General features: G+C 49.3%; 1 protein-coding gene across 2 annotated transcripts; it reads right to left on the bottom strand.

The window, feature by feature from the left end:
• Positions 1-33: 33 nt before the first annotated feature.
• Cpne9 (copine family member 9) lies at positions 34-21,817 on the bottom strand. Of its 2 annotated transcripts, XM_052720168.1 has the most exons (20): positions 21,414-21,817; positions 20,858-20,898; positions 20,703-20,749; positions 20,510-20,613; positions 19,998-20,034; positions 19,503-19,579; positions 14,621-14,684; positions 14,402-14,505; positions 14,165-14,269; positions 12,711-12,752; positions 12,357-12,432; positions 12,219-12,272; positions 11,717-11,778; positions 11,315-11,361; positions 10,020-10,201; positions 9,657-9,784; positions 5,268-5,370; positions 3,929-3,986; positions 3,505-3,578; positions 34-424 (listed from the first exon to the last, which is right to left on the bottom strand). In XM_052720168.1, the coding sequence occupies exons 1-20, from the start codon at positions 21,479-21,481 to the stop codon at positions 239-241; spliced, it is 1,659 nt and encodes a 552-aa protein (XP_052576128.1). In that variant the 5' UTR covers positions 21,482-21,817; the 3' UTR covers positions 34-238. The 2 variants fall into 2 exon arrangements, with proteins under 2 accessions (XP_052576128.1, XP_052576129.1); XM_052720169.1 differs by lacking the exons at positions 19,998-20,034; positions 20,510-20,613; positions 20,703-20,749; positions 20,858-20,898; positions 21,414-21,817 and adding an exon at positions 19,782-19,934.
• Between the last annotated feature and the right edge of the window lie 566 nt (positions 21,818-22,383).

Here is a 22,383-nt window from a genome sequence, read left to right as displayed (position 1 = left end):
TAGTCTCCCTTTCCAACATCCATGACACAGAGATGGAATAAGATCAGCTTTATTATTGGCATGAAGCAGGTAATTGGTGATCATGCCAGGCCTCTCTGTAGTCAGGGGGCAAAGAGCTTGCCAGCCAGCACTGATCAACCTAGCTGGCTCTTCTGGTGAGGTCCAGAACTCCAGGTGCCTTTAGCTTCCAGTGGGTGGGCAGGTAAGCAGACTGCTAAGCATTGGATATGGGGAGTCCTCAGGGCTGGTCTGGGGCTGAGGTTGTGCTGGGGTTGGCGGGGGGTGGAGGCCGAGGCTGGATGTCCCTGGTGCGCATGTAGGACAGCAGCTGCTCGGGGATCTCAGCTAGCACATCCTTGGCCAGTCGTGCCATGCTCAGCACCTGGTTCCCCGATCGGTCAACATAATCTCGGAATGGGACAAACTGGGACAGACAAGAAAGGAGTTGAGGGCTCTGGCCAAGCGAGTGGGTGGCACTCGGGTTTCATCTTCGATCTCTAACATCTCTTCCAAGTATCACTATTCTTCTCCCTTAATATTGAACTGTTTTCTACATGTTTTTTTCCCACCCACTCCCTGCCTCTGCCCCCACTTTCTGTTCACCCTCAACTCACTTTAACTTGGCTCACACAGCACTGAAATTGCTCTTGCTAATGTCGTCAGCAGTCCTGAGTTAGTGCAGTGGGTAGTAATTTCCAGTCTTCATCTTGCCGACTATCTCTTTAGCCTTATTACACTTGAATGTCATCTTTCTGAATACATCCCACTTCTTTGTGTGGGGTGCTGGGGATTGAATCCAGGATCTTGTGTATGCAAGGCAAGCTCTCTACCATTGAATCACATCTGCCGCCCAGATCCTGCTCCTGACACCACACTCTTTTCTTCTCCTTTTCTGGAAGCTGTACTCCACCTCAACTCCCATTCCTTTGGGTCATCCTGTGGTCTGAACCCATTCCCTCCCCTCCAGGGTGTCTCTATGTAGCCCTGGCTATCATAGAGTAGTTCTAGTTACTCATTATGTAGACTACGCTGGCCTTCAGAGAGATCCACCTGCCTTTGCCTCCTGAGTGCTAGGAAAGAGTGTGTGGGAAATTGGGAGAGAGGGGAAGTTGTTGGGATTGAAAGGGAAGGAGCAGTTTGCCCGGGAAAGAAGGTTGGTAAAAGGAGGGAGAAGTGAAAAGGAGGAAGAAAAGTACCCCCTAGAGCCCCATATTTCCCTCTAGCCTCGGCTTCTTATCTTGTTGTTTTATTTATTTCTCACTGTGTTGTGAGCCTCCTAACTCGCCAGGGCTGTGGCCACTGTGCCTAACCCTGGCCCAGAACCACATGTTTAGTTGCCAACACTTCTTCATTTGGTTGTCACAGATCACCCAAGCCCAGTGTTACCAACTGAATATCAGATCCTCTTGCTCTCTCCCATCCTCTAGCTTCTCCCTACCCAGTCAGTGGGACATCTCTCACTAGAAAACTGAGACTCATCCTTGAAGTTGCCACTCAATTTTCTATCACTGTCTTGACAAGTCATCAAGTCTTGTAGCTTGTTCTTAGGTATCTTATTTTGTTTTGTTATTCTTTTGAGATAGCCTACGCTGGACTGGGTCTCTCGGTCCTCCTACCTTAGCCTCTGAATACAGGAATTACAGGCGTGCGCGCACATACACACACACCTCCATGCACAGCTCTAATACATTTTTTCCTTTTTTTCAGACAGGGTCTCATATAGGCCCCACACTGGCCTTGAACTCACTGTATAGCAAAATGGCCTTGAACTTTGAAAAAATTATTTATTATTGTTATTATTACTGTATGTATTCAATGTGCATGTGTGAATGCAGGCATGAGTGTGCCACAGTGCACATGTGGAGGTCAGAGGACAACGTTTAGAGAGGGTTCTCTCCTAACATGGGATCCCAGGAATCTAACTCACGTCATCAGGCTTGCTCAGCAAGTACATTTAACCCACCTCACTGGCCTGACCTTGGACTTCTTATCCTTCTGCCTCCACCTCCAGAGTGCTGGGATTGCAGGCACATGCTGGGTTTAGGCAGTGCTGGAGATCAAACCCAGGCCTCATGCACACTAGACAAGTCCTCTACCCATGGAACTGCCTCCCATCCATGTAACATCTTTTGAATTGGCTGCTTCTGATCATGACCACTGTTCTGTCTCCACCAGTCCCCAGTCATCCTTGATGCTTGCTAATGGATTCCTGGCTTTTCCATGGCCCTGCCACAGCACACCACAGGGCAGCAGCCAGAGAAGTCCTTTTACAATGTAGTCTGAGCTGGGCATGGTGGTACACATCTATAATCTTAACACTTAGGAGGCTGAAGCAGTAGGATTGCCATGAACTCTAGGCTCGCCACAGCTACATAGGAAGTTCCTTATATAGTGAGGTTCTGTCTAAAAACAAAGAAAACAATAAATACATGGATGGATAAATAACTGAGAATGCATTCTGACTATCAAACCTCAGATATTCACCATGGCAGACAGTCTTGCCAGCCTGGCCTGAGCCTCTGGCAGGTCTTACATGCTCCTTCTCTGCCTGTAAAGCCGATATCTTCCTCAGGTTTCAACTGATACCAATATCACAAGCCTTCCCTGACTATGGTTGGCTGTCAACAGCAGCATTTGCTTGTTTGGCTGTCTGTGTAATACTGGTCATCTCCACTAGAGGGCAGGGACTTGGCCCTTAAGAGGTTAAACTCTCCTGTTTTTACAACTGAATTTAGGTTTCAGTTCTCTGAGAGGGGAAAACAGGTGTCTCTCCCAACAAAGGACCATTTATCAACAAATTACATTCAGGGCCAAGGGAGAGAACACAAGGCCTACAGTCAGCCCCACAATATCTCAAGGACAAGTCCTACAGCCCCTCTTCTGGGTCACGTCTGGATTGCCCAAGCTTGTACAAATATGCCCAAAGATAAAACCTCAGCCAATTAAATACTAATGTAACTGATGCTTGCTTAACCAATTACGTTTAAGATGACCTCACGGTCCCTGAAACTTCCCTTAGCTGTGTTTAAAAGGAGCTTGCATACTTCTCTCAGGGTCATTGCCATTTTGTACAGGTGAATGACCTGCATAGGCTGGTATAGTAAATAAATGCTCTTGTTGATTGCATACGTGAATGGTGGCCTTTTATCAGATGACTCGAGGACTCTAACAGCCCTCCTATACTGTACAACCTGCTTAATCCCCCCAATAGAACTCTTCAAAGCCTGGTGTGGTGTTGCAGTACTGTAAATCCAGCACTTTGGAGGCCGAGCAAGGAGGATCAGGAGTTCCAGACCAGCCTGTGCTACCTAACAATATCTTGTCTCACAAGTAAAACAACAACAAAAACAAAAAAACAAAACAGGAACTTGCTCTGTGAATGAGGAAGGTTTGAAAGAGTGAGGGGAGAAAGATAATGACTAGGAAGGGGTAAGGAGAGTGACTCCTAGGAAGCTTTTCCTTCCCCTTACTCTAACTCTTGGCTTTCACTACTCTCAGGGCTACCTGAACGATGTCCCGCTCCGCATAGCGTCCCCTGGAGGACACACGTACATCATCACCGTCCAGTTCTTCCATTGCTGCAGAATAGACAGGCAGGCATCATTGGATGGGTCTCTCCAACTCCAACACATTCTGTCCCTCCCCCATTAGAGTCCTTCAGAGTCCTCATGAGGAGACATGATGCTTGCATTCCACAGTGGTGTGGAATTGTTACTACTATCCTTACTACGCCTTCCTTCCTGCATACCCCCTTCTGGGAAGGCAGAGGAAGGTGTTGATTTCATCAGCCATGGTTATGGAGAGGAAACATGTTTGACTTCACCAAGGTGCCAGTCTGTCTTGTCTGTGAGGAGGGCCTGAGTGCCTAGACCCCTCCTGTTCTCTCCAGTTCCTAGTCCCACTCACAGGCACACACCATCCTACTCACCCTCAAACATGGCAGGTCCGACACCAACAATAATGATAGACATGGGCAGTGAGGAGGCCTGTGGGGAGAGGAATGACTGAGTAAGGAGCTGTAACAGGGCAGTGACTGGGGTGTCATTGTATGTCACATGCTCCTGTGAGCAGAGATACTGCTACTTTTGTTCCAGACTATCTCTGAATGCATAACAGGTGCCTTCTGGTGGAACATTCAGCCAGTTGATTTATATCCATTATCTTTTTGTTTGTTTGTTTGAGACAAAAGTCTCACTCTGTAGCTCAGGCTGACTTCGAATATTTCCAGTATCATTTAAAAAAGATTTTCCTGCCAGACATGGTGACATTCATCTATGATCTTAATACTCATGAGGCAGGGGGACCACCACAAGTTCCAGACTAGCATGGATTAAATAATGAATAAATAATGAATTCTAGGCCAGTCTGAGCTACAGTGTAAGACCCCATCTTCAAAAGAAAGACAAAAGCAAACAAAAAAACAAAGAAACCCTAATGAAAGCAAAATAGCCATGTTAGGCACGGTATGCCATGCCTATTCTCCAAGATTCAGGAGACAGAGGCAGGAGGATCAAGGTGATTTCAATGCAGCCTGGTCTATATCACTAGTTCCAGGCCAGCTAGAGCTACGTAGACCTTGACTCACAAACAAACAAACAACAACAACAACAACAACAAAATCCCCTCTAAATCCGATAATCCGATGAACCAACAAACAAAAATAGCAAGGCATGGTGGCTCACACCTATAGCCTCAGTACTTGGGAAGCCGAGGCAGGAAGATTCAGGCCAGTGTAGGCTATATGGGGGTCCAGGTCTATTTAGTAAGACCCTGTCACAAAACAAAACAATAATAAAATTGAAAAGAAATAAAAAATAAAAGGGACTTCCCCCTGGGACAAATGGCAGGCATGCTCCCTGCTGATTATAAAAGACTAGCATTTCTTGCCAGGCAGTAGTGGTGCGCACCTTTAATCCCAGCACTTGGGAGGCCCAGGCAGGTGGATCTCTGTGAGTTTGAGGCCAGCCTGGTCTACAAAGCAAGTTCCAGGACAGCTAGGACTGTTTCACAGAGAAACTCTGTCTTAAAAAAAAAAAAAAAAAGACTAGCATTCCTTAAGTTCAGGTTTCCTTAGTGGGTTCATCTGGCATCATGCAGGGACCTAGAGAGTCAAAAGCAAGTGTTGTTTGTGCCCCAGCCAGTAGGCATCTCTGAAACTGGCAGGTGAAGCTGTTAGGATACACACGGAATAAACATCTCAGCCCCTTCACTGTATGGACAGTGGCCCACCTCCCCCACCCCCGCCAGGCCTTCCTCCTCACACTCACACTGACAATGGCCTCTTTGGTCTGTGTCATGTCGGAGATGACGCCATCAGTGATAATGAGCAGAACGTAGTACTGAGAACCATCCGAGATCTTGGCTGCAGCCCTACATGAAAGACCAAGATCTGTATGCAGTGGCCACCAGAGAGTCCATGGCCACATTTCAGACCCTGCTTCTGTATCCACCATATGAGTAGCAGCTACCATATGGGCTTCTGGATCCCACACTCTTTGGCAGACCTGACTGCCCTTACCTGCCATCTCTCCATTCTCTATATGATTTTTAGATAGGGTCTCACTCTTTGTAGCTGAAGCAAACACTGACTGACCCGCCTGCCTGCTTCCACCTCTCAGGGGCTGGATCACAGTAATGATCCACCAAGTGGATCAGCACCCCTTTCCTCTCATCGTCAATGTTTGAAGTCAGAAGTTTTCCCTCAGAAAAGGACTTCAGACATCCCTCGGTCTACCCACTTACTTTACCTGGCCTCCCAACCTCAGCCTCACATCCTAAGTGGACTGGAAACAGCTGATCTGTGCTGCCCAGTACATTGGCCCTAGCCACATGTGAATGTGAAGATTTAAATCAACTGAGTTAAACCAAATGAAAAATTGCATTCATTAGTCACTCTAGTTACCTTTAAGGGCTCCCTCTCTGGTGAATACAATATTGGCAAGCATAATTGTAGTCCACTTCTATCCCTGTGGGGTAGTTTCTGAGTGCTGGTAGCTTACTCTGGTCTCAGAAGATTGAGCAAAGCGTGGTGACAGCGAAGAGTTAGATGGTTCGGCATGGTGTGCTGAGGTCCAGAGTGGGGTGGGTGAGGAAGCCCGGTGCACTCCTGCATTCAACCCATCCTCATCAGAGGCCTGGCCTAGTCTATCCTTTATCACTAGCTCATTTCACAGATAGCCACTGTAACCTGCTTTGTGTGCTCACAGAGCTTGGTGCTGAGCATGCACTCAGGAAGGATTTTGCTTGCTGTATATATTTTTTGTTTGTTTTTTGGTATTGTTGTGTGAGATAGGGGCTCACCAGGTAGCCCCATCTGGCCTGAAACTCAATTTGTAGAGCAGACTGTCCTTGAACTCACAGAGATCCACCTGCCTCTAAAGGCTCAGACCATCACATGCCTTACCCAGCTTATCCTATTTTTAAAATGAGGAAACTGAAGTTCAGAAACACTGAGCAGAGTCCCCAGGGGCAAAGAAGCCAGTGTCCCTCCATGTCTGCCCTGGCCTGCGCCTGCACACTGCTCGAGGTGCCTCACCTGACCCTGGTACACCTAGGCACCCAGCATCTCCCAAACATGCCGCTCGGTGCCTCTGTGCTCTCATGTGCTGTCAGCACTGCCAGGCCTACTCGCGCCGCTCCTGATGAAGGCCGGCTCGTCCTGTAGTCCCAGCTGAGCAGCCCTCCCCGGTGACCTGTACTCCTACCCTGTAGGATGCAGCCCGTCATTGAGATGGGTGTTCTGCTTCCCCAAGAGGTGCCTCATACCCTGAGGGTACCGAGGGGGACCCAGGGATGAATTGTCCTGGGTGCAGATGAAGTGCACTCAAAGCTCCTTTTTAAAAAACATAATTAGAGCAAAGCCAGACACAATGGGGGAAGAATAGAAAGTTTGCGTGCGTTCGTAAGATGAAACACTAGACTTCAAAGTCCCTCACAGTCTGACTGCTTTCGGCTGTGCCCTCCATCTCCCCCTAACACCTCCAGGGAGTGCAGTGTCTTACTTTTGCCACCAGGCAACTTGCTAGAAATTTCTGGGGAGCTTTGGCCTACAGAAGTGATGATTTATTTATATTTCTGTCTCCTGCACCAAGGCGGGAGCTCCCGAGGGCAAGGACTAAATCCGATTCATCTGTGAGTCCCCAGTGCCCCAGCAGAGAACTGAGCACACAGCAGCTGCCCTTTGAATAGTGATGATGATAATAATGGGAACAGTAATAACTACTGTTAACAGCACTTACCAAGGGCAAGCCCTCTTGTGAGTGCTTGACGTATGCTAACGAGTCCTCATAACAACCCTGCAATGTAAATATTCTTAGCATTCCCATTCTCATTTTACAGAGTGGTAAGAGAATTGACCAAAGCCACAAAGCCAGCGTATGACACTGTATGGCCAATGTATTGGGGCGAATAGTTCAGTTGGTAGCTTGCCTAGGACACACTCGACTGGGGGTTTGATCCCCAGCACCACATAAATTGAGTATAGTGGCCCACACCTGTAATTCCAACACTGGGAAGGTAGGGAAGCAGAGGCAGGGGGATCAGAAGGTCTATATTATCTTTGGCTACAGTGAGTTGAAGGCCAGCCTGGGATACATGAGATTCTGTCTGAGAGAGAGAGAGAGAGAGAGAGAGAGAGAGAGAGAGAGAGAGAGAGAGAGAGAGAACGAACTAATGTATTAATTCTACTCCAGAGTCTGCACTTTTGATAGAATTACCCTTAAATGAATGTTTACTAAATAAATGAGTGAATGAATCAGTGTAGTTGCCCAAGATAATCTCTAAGTCATCTGTTTAATAACAATAACAAAAATGATCAGATTTCAAAATTAGTGACAAAAATTGTTTGTTAAATATTATATGTGGCCGGGCGGTGGTGGCGCACGCCTTTAATCCCAGCACTCGGGAGGCAGAGCCAGGCGGATCTCTGTGAGTTCGAGGCCAGCCTGGGCTACCAAGTGAGTTCCAGGAAAGGCGCAAAGCTCAACAGAGAAACCCTGTCTCGAAAAACCAAAAAAAAAAAAAAATTATATGTGATCTGATTGTAACATGTTCCATCTTTTATTTTTCCTTTGTTCGTTGTTTTGAGAGAAGGTTTCACTATGTAGTCCTAGCTAGCCTGGAATTCACTATGTGGACCAAGCTGACTTCAAACTCAGATTCCCCTGCCTCTGCCTCTGGAGTTCTGGGATTAAAGGTGTGCGACACCACTGGCTGGTGAAGCTGGGTTTTTGTTTCTCATGTTTATTCTGAAATTTTGCATAGTTTTCAACCTATCACCTTTGGTGTACCTTCTATGGATGAGTTTCTATGCTGTGTACCTCTGAAATCATTATCTAGGGTTTTGTTTTTTTGTTTTTTTGGGGTTTTTTTTGTTTTTTTGTTTTTGCTACCTAGCCTCACAATAATTCTGCAAGTAAGTTAATATCACTGGGCATGGTGTCACATGCCTGTTCTGGCAGCACTTGGAAGGCTGAAGCAGGTGGATCACTGGGATAGAGATCAGCCTTGGCTACATAGTGAGATCTTGTCTCAAACACAGACAGACAAAAAGAAGGAAGAGAACCAGGCAGTGGTGGCACATCCTTTTAATCCTAGCACTCAGAAGGCAGAGGCAGGAGGATCTCTGTGAGTTCCAGGCCAGTCTGGTCTACAGAGTGAGTTTCAGGATAGCCAGGACCACATACTGAGACCCTGTCTCAAAACAACAACAACCCCCCCAAAAAACAAAAACAAACAAAAAAGAGTCTGTGGTGGTTTGAATAAGAATGGCCCCCATAGGCTTATACATTTGAATGTTTAGTCATCAAGGAGAGGCACTATTTGAGAAGGATTTGAAGGATTAGGAGGTGTGGCCTTGTTGGAGGAAGTGTGTCACTGGGGATGGGCTTAGAGTCTTTAAGAGCCCACGCCAGGACAAGCATGTCTCTGTGTCTATGGATTAGGATGTAGAGTTCTCAGCTACTTCTCCAGTACCTTGTCCACCTGCACGCTGCCATGCTCCCTGCCATGATGATAATGGACGACCTCTGAAACTGTAAGCAAGCCCTCAATCAAATGCTTTCTTTTATAAGCGTTTCCTTGGTCACAGTGTCTCTTCACAGCCATAGAACAGTGTCTAAGATAGAGGCTAAGCTAGCTGGCATGGTAGTGTCACACCTGTAATGCCAGCACTTAGGAGGTGGAGGCAGGAGGATCGGGATTTCAAGGGCAGCCTTGCCAACATAGCAAGTTCCAGGACAGCCTGGCTTACATGTGACCCTTTTTTTTAGAAAAGAAAATAAAAATAAAAACAAAAGCTAGTTACTTAAGGTCACCTTGTTAGTGCCAGGCCCACACCCATGTCTAGTAGCAAAGCTGGTGCCTTCACCATTGTCCCACAGACTCTTCTCTCTCTTAGGCAAAGTCCAGGCCATCACAGCCACCTTGTGGCCTGGGATATGGCTCCCAGGCCACAGCTGATGCTTCTTGACACTCTGTCTAAGCACAGGCAGAGTACCATCTTGGTACCTGATCCTGGAGTACTGTATACTGAACACTTATCACAGGTACACTGAACATTTCCCCTTCTCTCCAAAGTCCAAGTTCATTCAGAGTAGGTCTGCCTGTGTCTGCTGGGTCCAGTCATTTGCCCTCTCACGGCCGCCCAGTCCCCTTACCTGGCCACCTGGTTGATGACAGGAGCAAAGTAGGTGGGTCCATAGAGCTGCACCGTGCGCAGACTCTGGAAGTAACTCTCCAGCACGCCCTCAATGCCTGCACAGTTGGGGTCCTCATCATTGTTGTTCTGCCAAAAAAGGAGGTGCAGCCAAGCTAAGCCCACACAGCGGACACCCAGGAGTGCTCTGATCCCAGCTCACTCCCACCCCTAGACCCTTTCATGCTCTTCTCCAAACAGCCCGCCTCCCTGTGGGTCACTGTCTCACAGCTCCTTCTTGGCTCTTCTTGCCCTTCACAAAACATTAGCAGAAGTGATCCATCAACTGAGGGGCACTGAGTGTAGGCTCTGGCCCATACTGTACCAGGGGGAACTGGTGAGAGATCCGCCCCTCTGGGGGCAGCTTGGCCCCAAAGCCATAGGCTGGGAAGAGCTTGTCACTGTCGTAGTCCTGAATGATCTCTCCCACTGCCTTGAGGGCCATGGCATAGGCGCTGAGCTGGTAGGGACTCATGTAGTGCAGCGAGGTGGGCTGCAGGGGGTTCCCTGGGGAGACACAGGAGCGCAGACCTCAGAGTCACCTGCTTCTCCTTGTATGCATCCACCCCCCAGTCCATTTACCCGCCTCTACCCTGGACTCCCTCACCCATCTGTTCACATACCTTCTTGAAACTGTCCCTTGCTTCTCTATGTCTTGTTCATTGTGTTACATGGTCACCTGTCTACCCACATATCCTCCAACCCATCTGCCAGGTGGCAAATGCAGTTTTCAACCTACTTATTCATTTCTTCTTTTTTTTTTCTTAAAGATTTATTTATTTATTTTGTATACAGCATGTATGACTACAGGTCAGAAGGGGGCACCAGATCTCATTACAGATGGTTGTGAGCCACCATGTGGTTGCTGGGAATTGAACTCAGGACCTCTGGAAGAGCAGTCAGTGCTCTTAACCTCTGAGCCATCTTTCCAGCCCCTACTTATTCAGTTCTATCCATCTACTTTGGTATCATCTTGTCTGCCTGTCTGTCTATCCATGCAGCCAGCCCCCTGATTTCCTGCCATTTCTCTTCCTTGTTATCTTTATAATATCCCATCTATTCAGCCATCCCTGTCCATTCCATTCTCTTTTCATATGGATCTACTCCCCTGCCTGATTCTCCTAGCTAATGTACCTACCTGTTGCTTCCTCAACTAAAAACAGCTGTGTGCCTGTACAGTCATACACGTACATACCTACATGCCCCTTAGTGCATTCATTCGCCCATCCTTCTCCCCATGATTTATCCATTATTTGTTTATTGAGTCATCATTTACTACCTATTAATTTATCCCTGTAAGTACCCACCCACCAATCCGTTTATCCTCTCCTGGTAACCCCATTTTCTCCTGCCTTGTCCATCTCCTCCTCACTGGCCAATTGAGCAATCTGGCCTTTCCACCTTATCTGAGTGGACCCCCATCATATGCCTGTGTCCTCTGTCCACCTTTGCCGCCAGCACTTTCCCTTCATGACTCCTGTCCAAGTGCCGTCCTGGCTTGGCTTTACCTAAGCATAGACTGCCTGGGTAGTTAAAGTCTTCTCCCAGGTAGGAATCTAGGCCAATCTTTAAAGAATCCCTTCGACTCTGCTCATTCCCACAACCTCACCCATGTCTCACCGTTGGAAGCAGTGAAGTCAATAGCTACTGTGAAGTTCAGTTGTGTCCTAGTGGAGAAATAGATGCGTTGATTAGTGAGGGACCAATACCTATGACATCAGTATTTCCCAGACATAGGCTCATGTTAAACTGCAGATTGTAATCCAGGCAGTCTGGGTGGAACCAAAGTACCAAGTACTGGTTCTGTTGCCGGCCTATGGGTCACACTTTGGCAGCAGAATTAAATGATTAGTCTCATGACTAGGGTATTGTGTGTAGTTTAATGTCACACTATGGTCCTGAAATAATAACTAAACCATCTATTTTACATAGGAGAAAAGTGAAATTCAGAGAAGCGAAGTTCACTGGGCCCTGACCATTCCCAGGTGAGAAAACTTACTGCTGGCTTGGCCCATGACTCACCCTCCCTTGATGTAATCAACGAAAGTGAATTCCGAGTCCACCGAAAAGGAAAGGAGCGTCACCTGGGGACACAAGAGGCAGCCCTGGCACTTTTGCAAGCACAGCTGGGGTGGCAGAGGAGGAGAACCAAGTGGAGCTTTGGAGAAAAGTGCATGATGGGACATGCATGTTTCCGCTCCTTCCCAGCTTCTCCCACCCTGCTCAGTCTCTGTAAGAATAAGGAGAGAAGCTGTCAGGTGCATCCTGGGATTTCCAAAAGCATTTTAAATTTGGAAATGCAACTTAGGGTATTTTTTTTAATTCTGCAGAAGTGTAACAACAGGAAATTTTCCTGGGTGAGAAAGAACAAAAACAAAGAAAAAGTCCAACGATGTCACCTTCTCCTCAGCGTCACTGTCCTAGATAACCTGTGCCCACTGCCTTGTCCTACCCCCACTTCTCATGCCTGTCACCACTGATAGACACACAAGGATCTGGGGAGGCCAGAGTCCAGAATACTTACGGTCCCCGAGTTGGTATATTTCTTCTTCTTGCATTTCTTCCGAGGGTTAAGTACCTAAGCAGAGGATGGTCACAGTGATGGTTACACCCAGCTGCCTAGGACAGAGTGCCTGGCAAAATGGCAGGGCCATGGCCTCACCTCATACACTGTGAACTGATTCTGGGCCTTGCTCAGCTCCCGGTAGCTGGTCGTGAACTCGCCAATGAAGTCATGGCTGCAATGAGGCCATGGGTGGGTAATGGTGTAGAGCCAGAGCAGAATCCTAGAGCTTTTACTGTCTAAGCTTCCTGACTTGGGCTACAGGGCAGTAGGGCTGGGGCCCGATGGGGAAGGAGGAGGCAGAAGACAGTGGACTAGAGAGCTATCTAGCAGATGAGCTGTGTGTCTGTCATCACCCTCTGGCTCCCAGAGCTGCTTTGAGGTTCTAGTGAATGTACCACATGGTCTAGGAACTGCTCCAGTGAGCACAGGACAAAGAGCTCATTCATCTACCTTCCGTCCCGGTCCCAGTCATACACGTCGATCTTCACTGTTCTGAAATGCACATGATAAATCCAAACATGGGCTGTGTGTACATGCCAAACCCGAGGGCACCCCAGCCACTCCCCCATCCATCGATACGTTCTTCTGTCATTGCTCATTTTCAACTGTCCACCCTTTCATTCAGCTCATGCACCTACCTGACCTGTTACAACTGTTAGGAAACACACACACACACACACACACACACACACACACACACACACACACTTGCCATTTGAATCTCACTTTATTCCAGACAGTGTTCTTAGCACTTTTAGACTGTCTCATTTAATGTAACAAATATTCCCTATAAGTACAATTGCTCGTGCTTTTGTATAAGAAAGTTACTATATACCACCCCCTACTCCCCACCCCTGAAATCTAAGCAACTTGGCTAAGATTTTGTAGCTAGTAAGTGACTGAGCTGATATTTAAAGCCAGATATTCTGTTTCCAAAGACCTTGACCTACCCTCCCTTCCTTCTTTGGGAACTTCCTTTTTTCCTTCAACGGTCTCGCTATAGAGCCCAGGCTGGCCTTAAACTCAAGATCCTTTTGCCTCAACCTCCTGAGTCCTGAGATTACAAACATGTGTCACCACACCTGAATCCAAATACTTTGTCCCCTATCTCATATATCTGTTAAGTTTATCCCATCAAACTATCTGTGTAGCCATCCGTTTACTCATACATACATACATACATACATACATACATACATATATATACATATATACATATATGCCAATACAATTCCCTATTAGCCAGTCCTTTTATTCACCTATCAAACTATACAGCCCATCATTCACTAACTCTACTACATACAAGTACCCATCTATCTGTTCACCTACTCAATTAAATACCCAACCATATTAACTTCCGTCCATTCATTTACACAACCATCCACTCAGGTGCCCTTCAGTCCTCCCACTCCACCCACCCCCTCAGGAGTTCCTTTGGGTCAGCCACCTACTTTACACACATCCATCACCCGATTCATCCATCCACTAACCATCTATTCATCCATCTATGATTCATCTGTCTGGCCATCAATCCACTTGTCATTCTACCTGTCCTTTTCTAGTCTACTTGATTTTTCATTCATGTATCTGCCTCTCTCCCATCATTCATCAACTCTTACATCCTCATCTATCACATCTCCATTTGTTAATTATCCATCTTCTCTCCATCTGCTGACATACCTACCAGTCTCATTTTCTATGCTTACATCAGTTTCTCCACGCTCACTCAACCATCCCCAGTTTACCCGCCCATCTGACCGTCTATCCTTGTATCTGCTCACTCACTGTTCGCCTGCTCTTTCATCTACTATTCCTCATTCTGGGGCTCAGGAACCTCATCTTTTTCAGAGGGAGCCTCACTCACGTCCTGGTCCCCTGAAAGAGCAGCTGATGTTGAGCCAGACCTGTCATAGTCTCCGTTGCACAGTGCCCGCACAGGGATGCTGAAGGGCTGCCACACTGGGTTCAGTGTGTTTTTCACAACCTCTGTCTTGTGGCAGATGGTGAACCTGGAGGGAGGCAGGAAACTGGGAAGTGCCTTGGAGTGGCACCGAGACCACTCCTTACAGAGGTTTCCACGATCCCCCACTCATTGAGCATGGACCACATCCTGGCCTCAGTGCTGTATGGGGGTGACTCACGTGCCGTCCTCATTGCTCCGGTAGAACACAAGGAAAGGGTCTGACTTCCCAAAGAAGTCCTTTTTGTCCAGCTTGTTTGCACACAGCTGCATAGTGGCAATGTCCTAAGGATCGAGAGTGGGGCTGGTGGGACCCAACTAGCCCAGAACCTTCAGCGGGTCCAGTGGGGGAGTCTGGGGAAGGAAGGAGTTTGTGGTCTAGCATGTGGCCCTCACTGACCCGACAGTTGCTGAGCTCCTCAGCCGTCAGCAGTATGGTCCCACACTTCTTGCCTGGCACACCCCTGGAAGCAGAAAAGGGCCCTTAGAGAGATGGGGAGGGGAATGGCAGAGTTGGGTGATCCCTCTGGGTTTGTGTGGGCCAGGGGATTCAGTTTTCCATTTGCTGACAATCCCTTAAGTGTGCCCTACTTCTATTCTCAGTGGCTTCTGGTGGGAAAAGGCCTGCTTTGACTTGGGTGGTGCACTGGTAGGAAGGTGCAAACTAGCCTGGGGGTGTCACATTAACGCAGTGTGACAAAAGTATGCAGTGGACTCAGGGTGGATTCTATTGTTTTTAAGCTGCTTGACCCTGGCAAGTTACTCCTCCTTTAGGGTATTATTTCTCTCTATGAAATGGGAATGGCGAGCATCTGTGAAGGGATCTGAACGCGTGTGCCTGGAAGGCACATGATTTGTAAGCCTTGTACATGTGAAGGGTGCATTCTTCAAACAGCCCTGACGGCCTGTGCCAGGCCAAGCAAGGTGCTGGACTGGGAGGGGCCAGCGGGCTCTGCAAATCTGCCAGGCTCGACCCTCAGGGAGCTTCTGGGGGAGTGGCCTGCCAGACACTATAGACAAGTGGAGTGTGATGGACGGTTCTGAATGAGAGAGGAATTTCTGTTTACACCAAAAGGCAAAACCTTGCTTTGCCTTTTGAAGATGGGAAGGACATACCTGGTGGAAGGAGGGACTCAACAACTCCCTCAAGTCATCCTCTGACCTCTACATGTGTGCTGTAGCACATATGCATCTGCCCCCTTACAAATGAAAAAGGAGAGTCCTGGGTTCAAGTCCTGGCTCTAACTTGCTGTGTGACTTCCCCCCATCTTTAAAGTGAGAGAGCCTAGCGGGGCATGGTAGGCCACACCTATAGGACCAGTAGTCAGGAAGCCAGCAGCGGGATCTTAGGGGTTTGAGGCCAACTTGGTCTACAAAGCAAGTTTTAGGCCAGCCAGAGCTACATAAAAACCTCATCTCGCCGGGCAGTGGTGGCGCACGCCTTTAATCCCAGCACTCGGGAGGCAGAGCCAGGCGGATCTCTGGGAGTTCGAGGCCAGCCTGGGCTACCAAGTGAGTTCCAGGACAGACGCAAAGCTACACAGAGAAACCCTGTCTCGAAAAACCAAAAAAAAAAAAAAAAAAACAAAACAAAAAAAAACCTCATCTCAAGGCTGGAGAGATGACTCAGCAGTTAAGAGCACTGGCTGCTGTCCCAGAGGACTCAGGTTCAATTCCCAGCACCCACATGGCAGCTCACAACTGTCTATGATTCCAGTTCCAGGGGATCTGACACCCTCATACCATTGCACATGAAATAAAAACAAAAAACAAAAAACAAAACCCCCCAAAAAAACCTTGTCTCATAAAAAAAAAAAATAATGTGGTGATGCATGCCTGCAATCTTAGCATTTGGGAGGCTGAGGCAGGAAGATAAGAGATTAAGGCCAGGCTCCTGTACATAGAAAGTTCAAGGTCAGCCTGGATTACTAGAGAAACAAACAAACAAATCAAAATAAAATAAAATGAACTGTTTCAGCTGGGCGTGGCAGTATATGACTTTAATCCCAGCACTGGGAGGCAGAGCCAGGTGGATCTCTGAGTTTAAGACCAGCCTGGTCTACAGAGTGAGTTGCAGGACAGCAGGGCGGTTACACAGAGAAACCCTGTCTCAAACAACAACAACAGCAACAACAAAATTAAAAATAGTAAATAAGTAAAAGAAATGCTTTTTCAGCCTCCCCCCCCCCCCTGCTTTTTTTTGGTTTTTTGAGACAGGGTTTCCCTGGCCATCCTGGAAATCACTCTGTAGATCAGGCTAGCCTCAAACTCAGCAATCCACCTGCCTCTGCCTCCTGAATGCTGGAATTAAAGGTGTGTGCCACCACCTCCCAGCTACCTTTTTTAGTTCCTTCAAATCCTGACCCTGTAAGCCAACAGGAGGGTGCGTACTGCGGATGGGGCTGTTGCCAGCACAGTGAAGCATCCAGCTGTTGACCCGCTGATCCCACTCTCTCCATGATCCCCGTGCCCTCTTCACCCAGGGTGAACTGCAGGCTCCTTTCCCAAGCCCTCTCCAGCACTACTCACTTTACTATGCTCATTTGCAGACCCTCAGCCCTGCCTAAACCCAACTCTACCTAACCCTTCCTGCACACACATAGAGCACGGCCACACAATCTAGCTGACCAGTCTCCATTTCAAACACATGGCCGCAGACCTCAGGTTCTTCCTGACCACTGCCCAGTAACCCTACGGAGCGCTCATGGCCTCTCTCTCTGTTCTGCTACACAGATAGTCGCTCCTCTCTCCTCAAAGCATCAGAGTCTCCTCCCATCCTCTCCCAGCCAGTGACCTGGTTTCCCACTTGCTGACAGAACTGAAGCAACCAGAAGAGATGGTCCACCCACCGCCATGCTACCCTGCCGCCAGCATCTTCACCCACATGGCTGAGCCTTCCTACAGCGGCTATAAATGGGCTGTCACGTGACTCTTTACCCCTCTGCTAGCTACTACCCGCTCTCGGTCTTGTCTGCACAAGGACATCACACCAGAAATGCTCCCCCTTCTTTTTCTTTGAGATTCTTTATAGCTAAGGATTGCTTGGAACTCACGATGTAGCCCAGGATGGCCTCAAACTCACGGCAGTCCTGTTTTGAGTGCTAGGATTGTAGGCCTGAGTTACCACACCTGCCTGGTTTCCCCTTCCGTGTATTCCATCAACATCTCAGTTTCTACTGGCTCAGTCACATCAAATTACATCAAATGTGGTATGATTTTTCTTATGTTAGAAAATTATAAACCTACATATTTGATACAAAGATGCCACCAGGAAACCCATTACTCTGTATGCTAATTTAAAAACATAATTTTAAATATTATAAGTCTCTTCTCTTGAAAGGTTCTCATGATGTAGCCCAGGCTGACCTTGAACTCCAAAACCTGCCTCAGCTTCCCAAGTGCTGGGATTACTAGGTAAGTATCATTTTACATTGTGTGTGTGTGTGTGTGTGTGTGTGTGTGTGTGTGTGTGTGTGTGACTTGTGGGATTTGGTTTTCTCCTTCTGTCATGTAGGTCATCAGGCACGGTGGCAAACACTTTTATCTGCTGAGCCATGTCACCAGCCTTGGAAACCTATTCCTGACCCCAGGTCTGCCACATACACGTCTCCTTTCCTTCCTTTGCAGCAGAAACTCCTTGAACTTTCTTGGGCTCCTATGTCCCTTTCCCACCGTCTCCTAAACCTCTCTAGCCCTGCACCTCTTCCTGTCAGAGCCAGCAGTGATATAAAGGTAATTTCTAATTATCATTTCATTTGAGGTGAGCTGCAGCTGCATTAGGGGTGGCTGGTCCCCTCTCCTCTCCTTCCTCCTCTTCCTTCATTTTATGGTGTTAGGATCAAACCCAGGGCCATGTATATACTAAGGATACAGTCTACCACTGAGTTACACTCCAGTACCTTTCTTCAAAAGAAAAGGTTTTTCCCCTTGCAATGTGAGGGTGGGGGAATCTGATCTTAAACTTGGAATCTAAGAGAACACATGAATCCATGTGGAATCACTCCCTCCAAACCGGCTCATATTTTCTCTCGGCCTCTGTCTCTTTCTGACAAGGTTTCACTCTGTAGCACAGGCTGGCCTGCAGCTCACTCTGTTACCTAGGCAGGTCTCTAACTTGTGGCAACCTGCCTGCCTCAGCATCCTGTGTGCTGGGATTACAGGGGTGGGCCACCATGCCTGGCAGCATGCTCATTATAAAACCAAAACCCAGAAATATATCATTTCAGTTGGTAGCACAATTTCATCTTTCCTGCTGCTCAGGCGGGATGAAGGCCCTGGCCTCTTTTCAGTTGCCTCTTTCCTTTACCATCTGTGTTTAATGGGGTTAGGATCTGTTGACTTCCCCTTCAGAGTACTTCCAGAATGTGACCAGCTCCCCATCCACTGATACTTCCTCCCTGGATTACAGTGACTGCTTTCTGATTGCCATCTGCTTCTGTCTTTGTCCACACGGGGCTTATTCTTTTTGTTCTTTTCTTTTTTTTTTTTTTTTTGAGCCAGGGTTTATTCTTAACCCAGTGGTCACCATAGTCAGATCGTGGCACCCCTCATGCTCAGAACCGTTCGGACTCCCATCTCTGAAAGCTACAAGGCCCTGACTGGGAACTCCTAATCTCCGCCTCCTGCCCTGCCCCTCTCTTGGCTCCGCCCACACTGCTTTGCTGTGATGTGGGTTGATTAGAGTTGTTCTGTCTGTTTGCAAAGCTCACTCTTCACCTTCCATTACTGCTGCAGGGTGACTAGCCTTCCAGTTGACCAAATGCCTGCAAACCTCTCTCCCACCTGCTCTTCTGCATCCCTCCGTATATCATTTACTATTTCTACTGTCTGTTTTGCACTAATTTCCACCTCCTCCCTCCAACTAGCTTGGCTCACCTGTAATTTTAGCCCATTAAACAGTGGGTGACAGATGCATGTCCAGTACAGTGGTCGAACAGGTGAATCGAGGGGTCCTCAACCCCGGCAAGACATTGGGAAGTGGCTAATGCACCGTCTAGTGAGTGGGTATAGTGACAAGACCTGAGGATTTGACTTTGTTCCAGGAAGCTTCCCGGTGGAGTAGGGCTTGGGAGAAAGCCTTAAAGATTGAATCAGACTTGGGAAAAGAAGGAAGAGGAGACAGGTCCAGCAGAGATCAGACTTTCTACAGGAGTAAGGGACCTAGGCAAAGCTCCTATTGGGACAGTCTCTGCAGGCCCTACAGATATTCTGCCAGCAGCCTTTCGGGGAGGGGGAGCTCAGAGAGACCCTCCCTCCCCTGGACCCTTTCCCCTTCAGCTCACGTAAGAGGTCGTTCCACACGGCTGCCCTGGCCTCCAATCACCTCTCCTAGGGCCAGGAACGCTTGTCCCAGGAAATCCTGTGCCAAGACAGGGAGTCAGCCAGACGGGGAGCGGCACTGAGCCCCAGACCCACCCGGTGCTGCTGCTGCTGCTCTTGATCAAGATAACTCCAAAGTGCAGGTGACAGAGGGCCATTGCCAGAGCCCAGCCCCACGTGTTCTCTGCTTCTTGATGATCTCCCAACCCAATTCTTCCCGGTGCAGCCCACAGCATCCTCACCTTCTGCAGGTCCCAGGAGGTAGGCAGAGAAGGAAGAACCACAGTGAATAAGGCTGGAGCACACCAAGGGAGGAGCTAGGGTGGGGGTTGGTGGGAGGCCAGAGGGGCCAGAACCTAAGAAGGGCTGGTGGGCAGGTGGGGAGTGTTCGGGACAAGTCCTTTGACAGGTTAGCCTCTCTCTGTGCCCAGGCAACCTGCCAGCCTCTGCTGGCTTACCGGTTTGGAGATGTTGGCTTTGGAGTCGACGTTGTACCTGGGAAAAGAGTGGAACCGGTGTGGGGTGGGGCTGGGTGGGAGGAAGTCTGGAAGAGGTTAGGTTCAGTCTTAGTTAAAATTATAGGTGGAGAACGGGGCAGCAGACCCCCATTCAACCTGAGTCTAGTTTGGGACGTGTGTCAGGGTCGAGAGGGTCATGCCTGGGGTGAAGCCAAGGTGGAGGATTGGTGGGGGAGGGGGCCCGAGGCCAAGGTGGAGTTAAATTAGATGGCAGGGTTGTGCATAGGGCCAGGCTCAGGGAGGAACTGGACGGATCCTGCCTAAGGCGGAGCCAACCTGAGGGTGGGGGTGGGGTTAAGACCAGAGGGATGCCCTTTGGAGAGGGTCCTGGGCCTGGGGGAGGAGCCAGGTAGGAAGGTAAGGCCTGGGGGGGCGGGGCCAGGCAGAATTCCGGGCTGATCCAGGTTGGGGAGGAGGGGCGGTAGACCAAGACAGGATTCTAGGAGCCTCACACATCGAAGCGGAGATTTTGCTTTTCTTCAAAAAAATAGTCGAGGACGAATTTGCGCACGAAGTCTGGGTTCAGTGTGTTGTCAATCACCTCCGTTCGTCCGAACTGGGCGGGGGGACGGAGGATGAGCGCGGGCAGCCGGGCTGGAGGTTCCCGGGAGCGGCCCTGAGCTGGGCTGGGGCTCTGGGACTCACCTCCCGCCACTCCTGGCTGGCTCGGCTCTGCGTGTGAAGCACCACCACTGCGGGTGAGGGCAGGGGAGGGGAGCTCGTCAGGTCGGCCCGCACCCCTCACCGCCCCACCCGCTCCTGCACCCCGGGTTCTTCCTCCAGGCCCTGGAGCCGCTTACTGGGGTCCGACTTGGAGAAGGTGTCCAGGTCTAGCAGATTCCTAGAGAAAAGCAACCACCAGATGGACAGAGGGCTAGCTCATTCTGCAGCCCACCACCTTGACAGTCCTAAACTGGGCACCCGGAAGAGACATGGGATTCAAATCGTACTCCCTCCCTATTACTATTCCCAGTGAGTGTAGGGGTCCACACTCCGCATTCGGGACGGTACCAGAAATCTCTGCCAATTGGCTCCATATGTGCTCACACTGTCTCCAAGGACCAAGGAGGCGGCTCGCCCCAGAACTTTGGCCCCTTGTGGCCCAGCTCTTAAGGAATCCCTGCAGCCCACCTTTTGAATTGGTAGGCTTGAGCCCGCTTCTATAGGGTGGGGCTGCCCAGGGAGACCCCCCCTCCCATTCCTGCCAATGATGACTCCCGCCTTCAGCCTCGGTTCTCTTGTCCCTGCTTCTGGTAGTCCCCTCTGTGGTCTAGCCCCCTGCCCACCCCGAGCCCGCAGCTGCGTGGGGCTGGGGCATTGCCAGTACTTAAACCCTCCCTAGCGCGGCCCGCTCACCGGCACGACACAGTAATTTCAATCTTGGTGGCCGGGACGCTGCGCTCCGAGGCTCCGCTGAGAGACATGGCTAGTCCAGTGGCCAAAGCCGTGGTGGGCGATGGGGGGCTGCAAGACCCCGGCCGCCTGAGCTAGGGGCGGCGGCGAGGCCGGCCCATGTGCCAAGGCAGCGGTGCTCTCCAGCCCTGTGTGCGCTCCGCTGCTCGCGCCCTGACAGTGGCCGCTGGCAGCAGCGGCTCCAGATGGCAGCACAGCCCCGCCCGGCCCTGCGGGCGGCCCCCGCCCCATTGGAGCAGCCTGGAGCTGGTTGGGAACCTCATCCAGACCCCAACTCTGACCTACACTTCCTCTGGAGCCACCACCGGGGCACTGAAAACCTCAGCACTATCCATGGTTCTGAAACACTTGGGGTGGGAGTTGGTAGACTCCGATTCTAAGGGGCTCTCACCATCTCTTCCTTTCCTCTTCCTGGGCCACCTTCGCCTCTGGATATGAAGCTACATTTTCCCCTTAATAATTGTGTGACCTTGAACAAGTTACTCAATATTAGTGGTTAAGGCTCTATTAGCAGCTACTGGGGTATTTTAAACAGGCTTAGTGACCTCTGGGTATTGACACTGATGGCCTGTCAGATCAGGAGTCTGGGGACATAGTTTATTGTGCAGCACTTGTCTACTGTATGCAAAGCCCTGGTTTCTAGTCCCAGTACAGGTGTGAGGGGATCAGAGAATGGTGAATTCTATGAAACCCTTGATGCCTTTGAAACTTGACACTCATAAAGCAGATCCCCTCCCATGTGTGGCCACTGCAGCCTCCACAGCCCAGAAGCCTGTCCCTCTACTATTAATTCAGATCTTCCATCCCACGATGTTGTTGCTTCAGAATCTGCTAAAGATGCAAATCCACACCCTGAGCCAGTGAGGAGCCCCAGAACCTGCACAGATGAATAGCAGCTGTCACCAAGCCCACT

This window comes from Peromyscus californicus, unplaced genomic scaffold, assembly GCF_007827085.1.
Source record: "Peromyscus californicus insignis strain IS unplaced genomic scaffold, ASM782708v3 Scaffold_6__1_contigs__length_162567912, whole genome shotgun sequence".
In the NCBI taxonomy this organism is placed as follows: domain Eukaryota; kingdom Metazoa; phylum Chordata; class Mammalia; order Rodentia; family Cricetidae; genus Peromyscus; species Peromyscus californicus.
Note: the sequence above shows the minus strand (reverse complement) of the source record. Positions and strands in the feature narration are given on the sequence as shown.

Excerpts from the sequence above, each read along its gene's own strand:
- Cpne9 (XM_052720168.1), bottom strand. The coding sequence starts at position 21,481 with ATGTCTCTCAGCGGAGCCTCGGAGCGCAGCGTCCCGGCCACCAAGATT. Across the intron at positions 14,270-14,401 it reads CGGAGCAATGAGGACGGCAC|GTTCACCATCTGCCACAAGA; the intron begins GTGAGTCACCCC and ends GCCTCCCTCCAG. Across the intron at positions 11,362-11,716 it reads GTTGATTACATCAAGGGAGG|GACACAACTGAACTTCACAG; the intron begins GTGAGTCATGGG and ends TTTCTCCACTAG.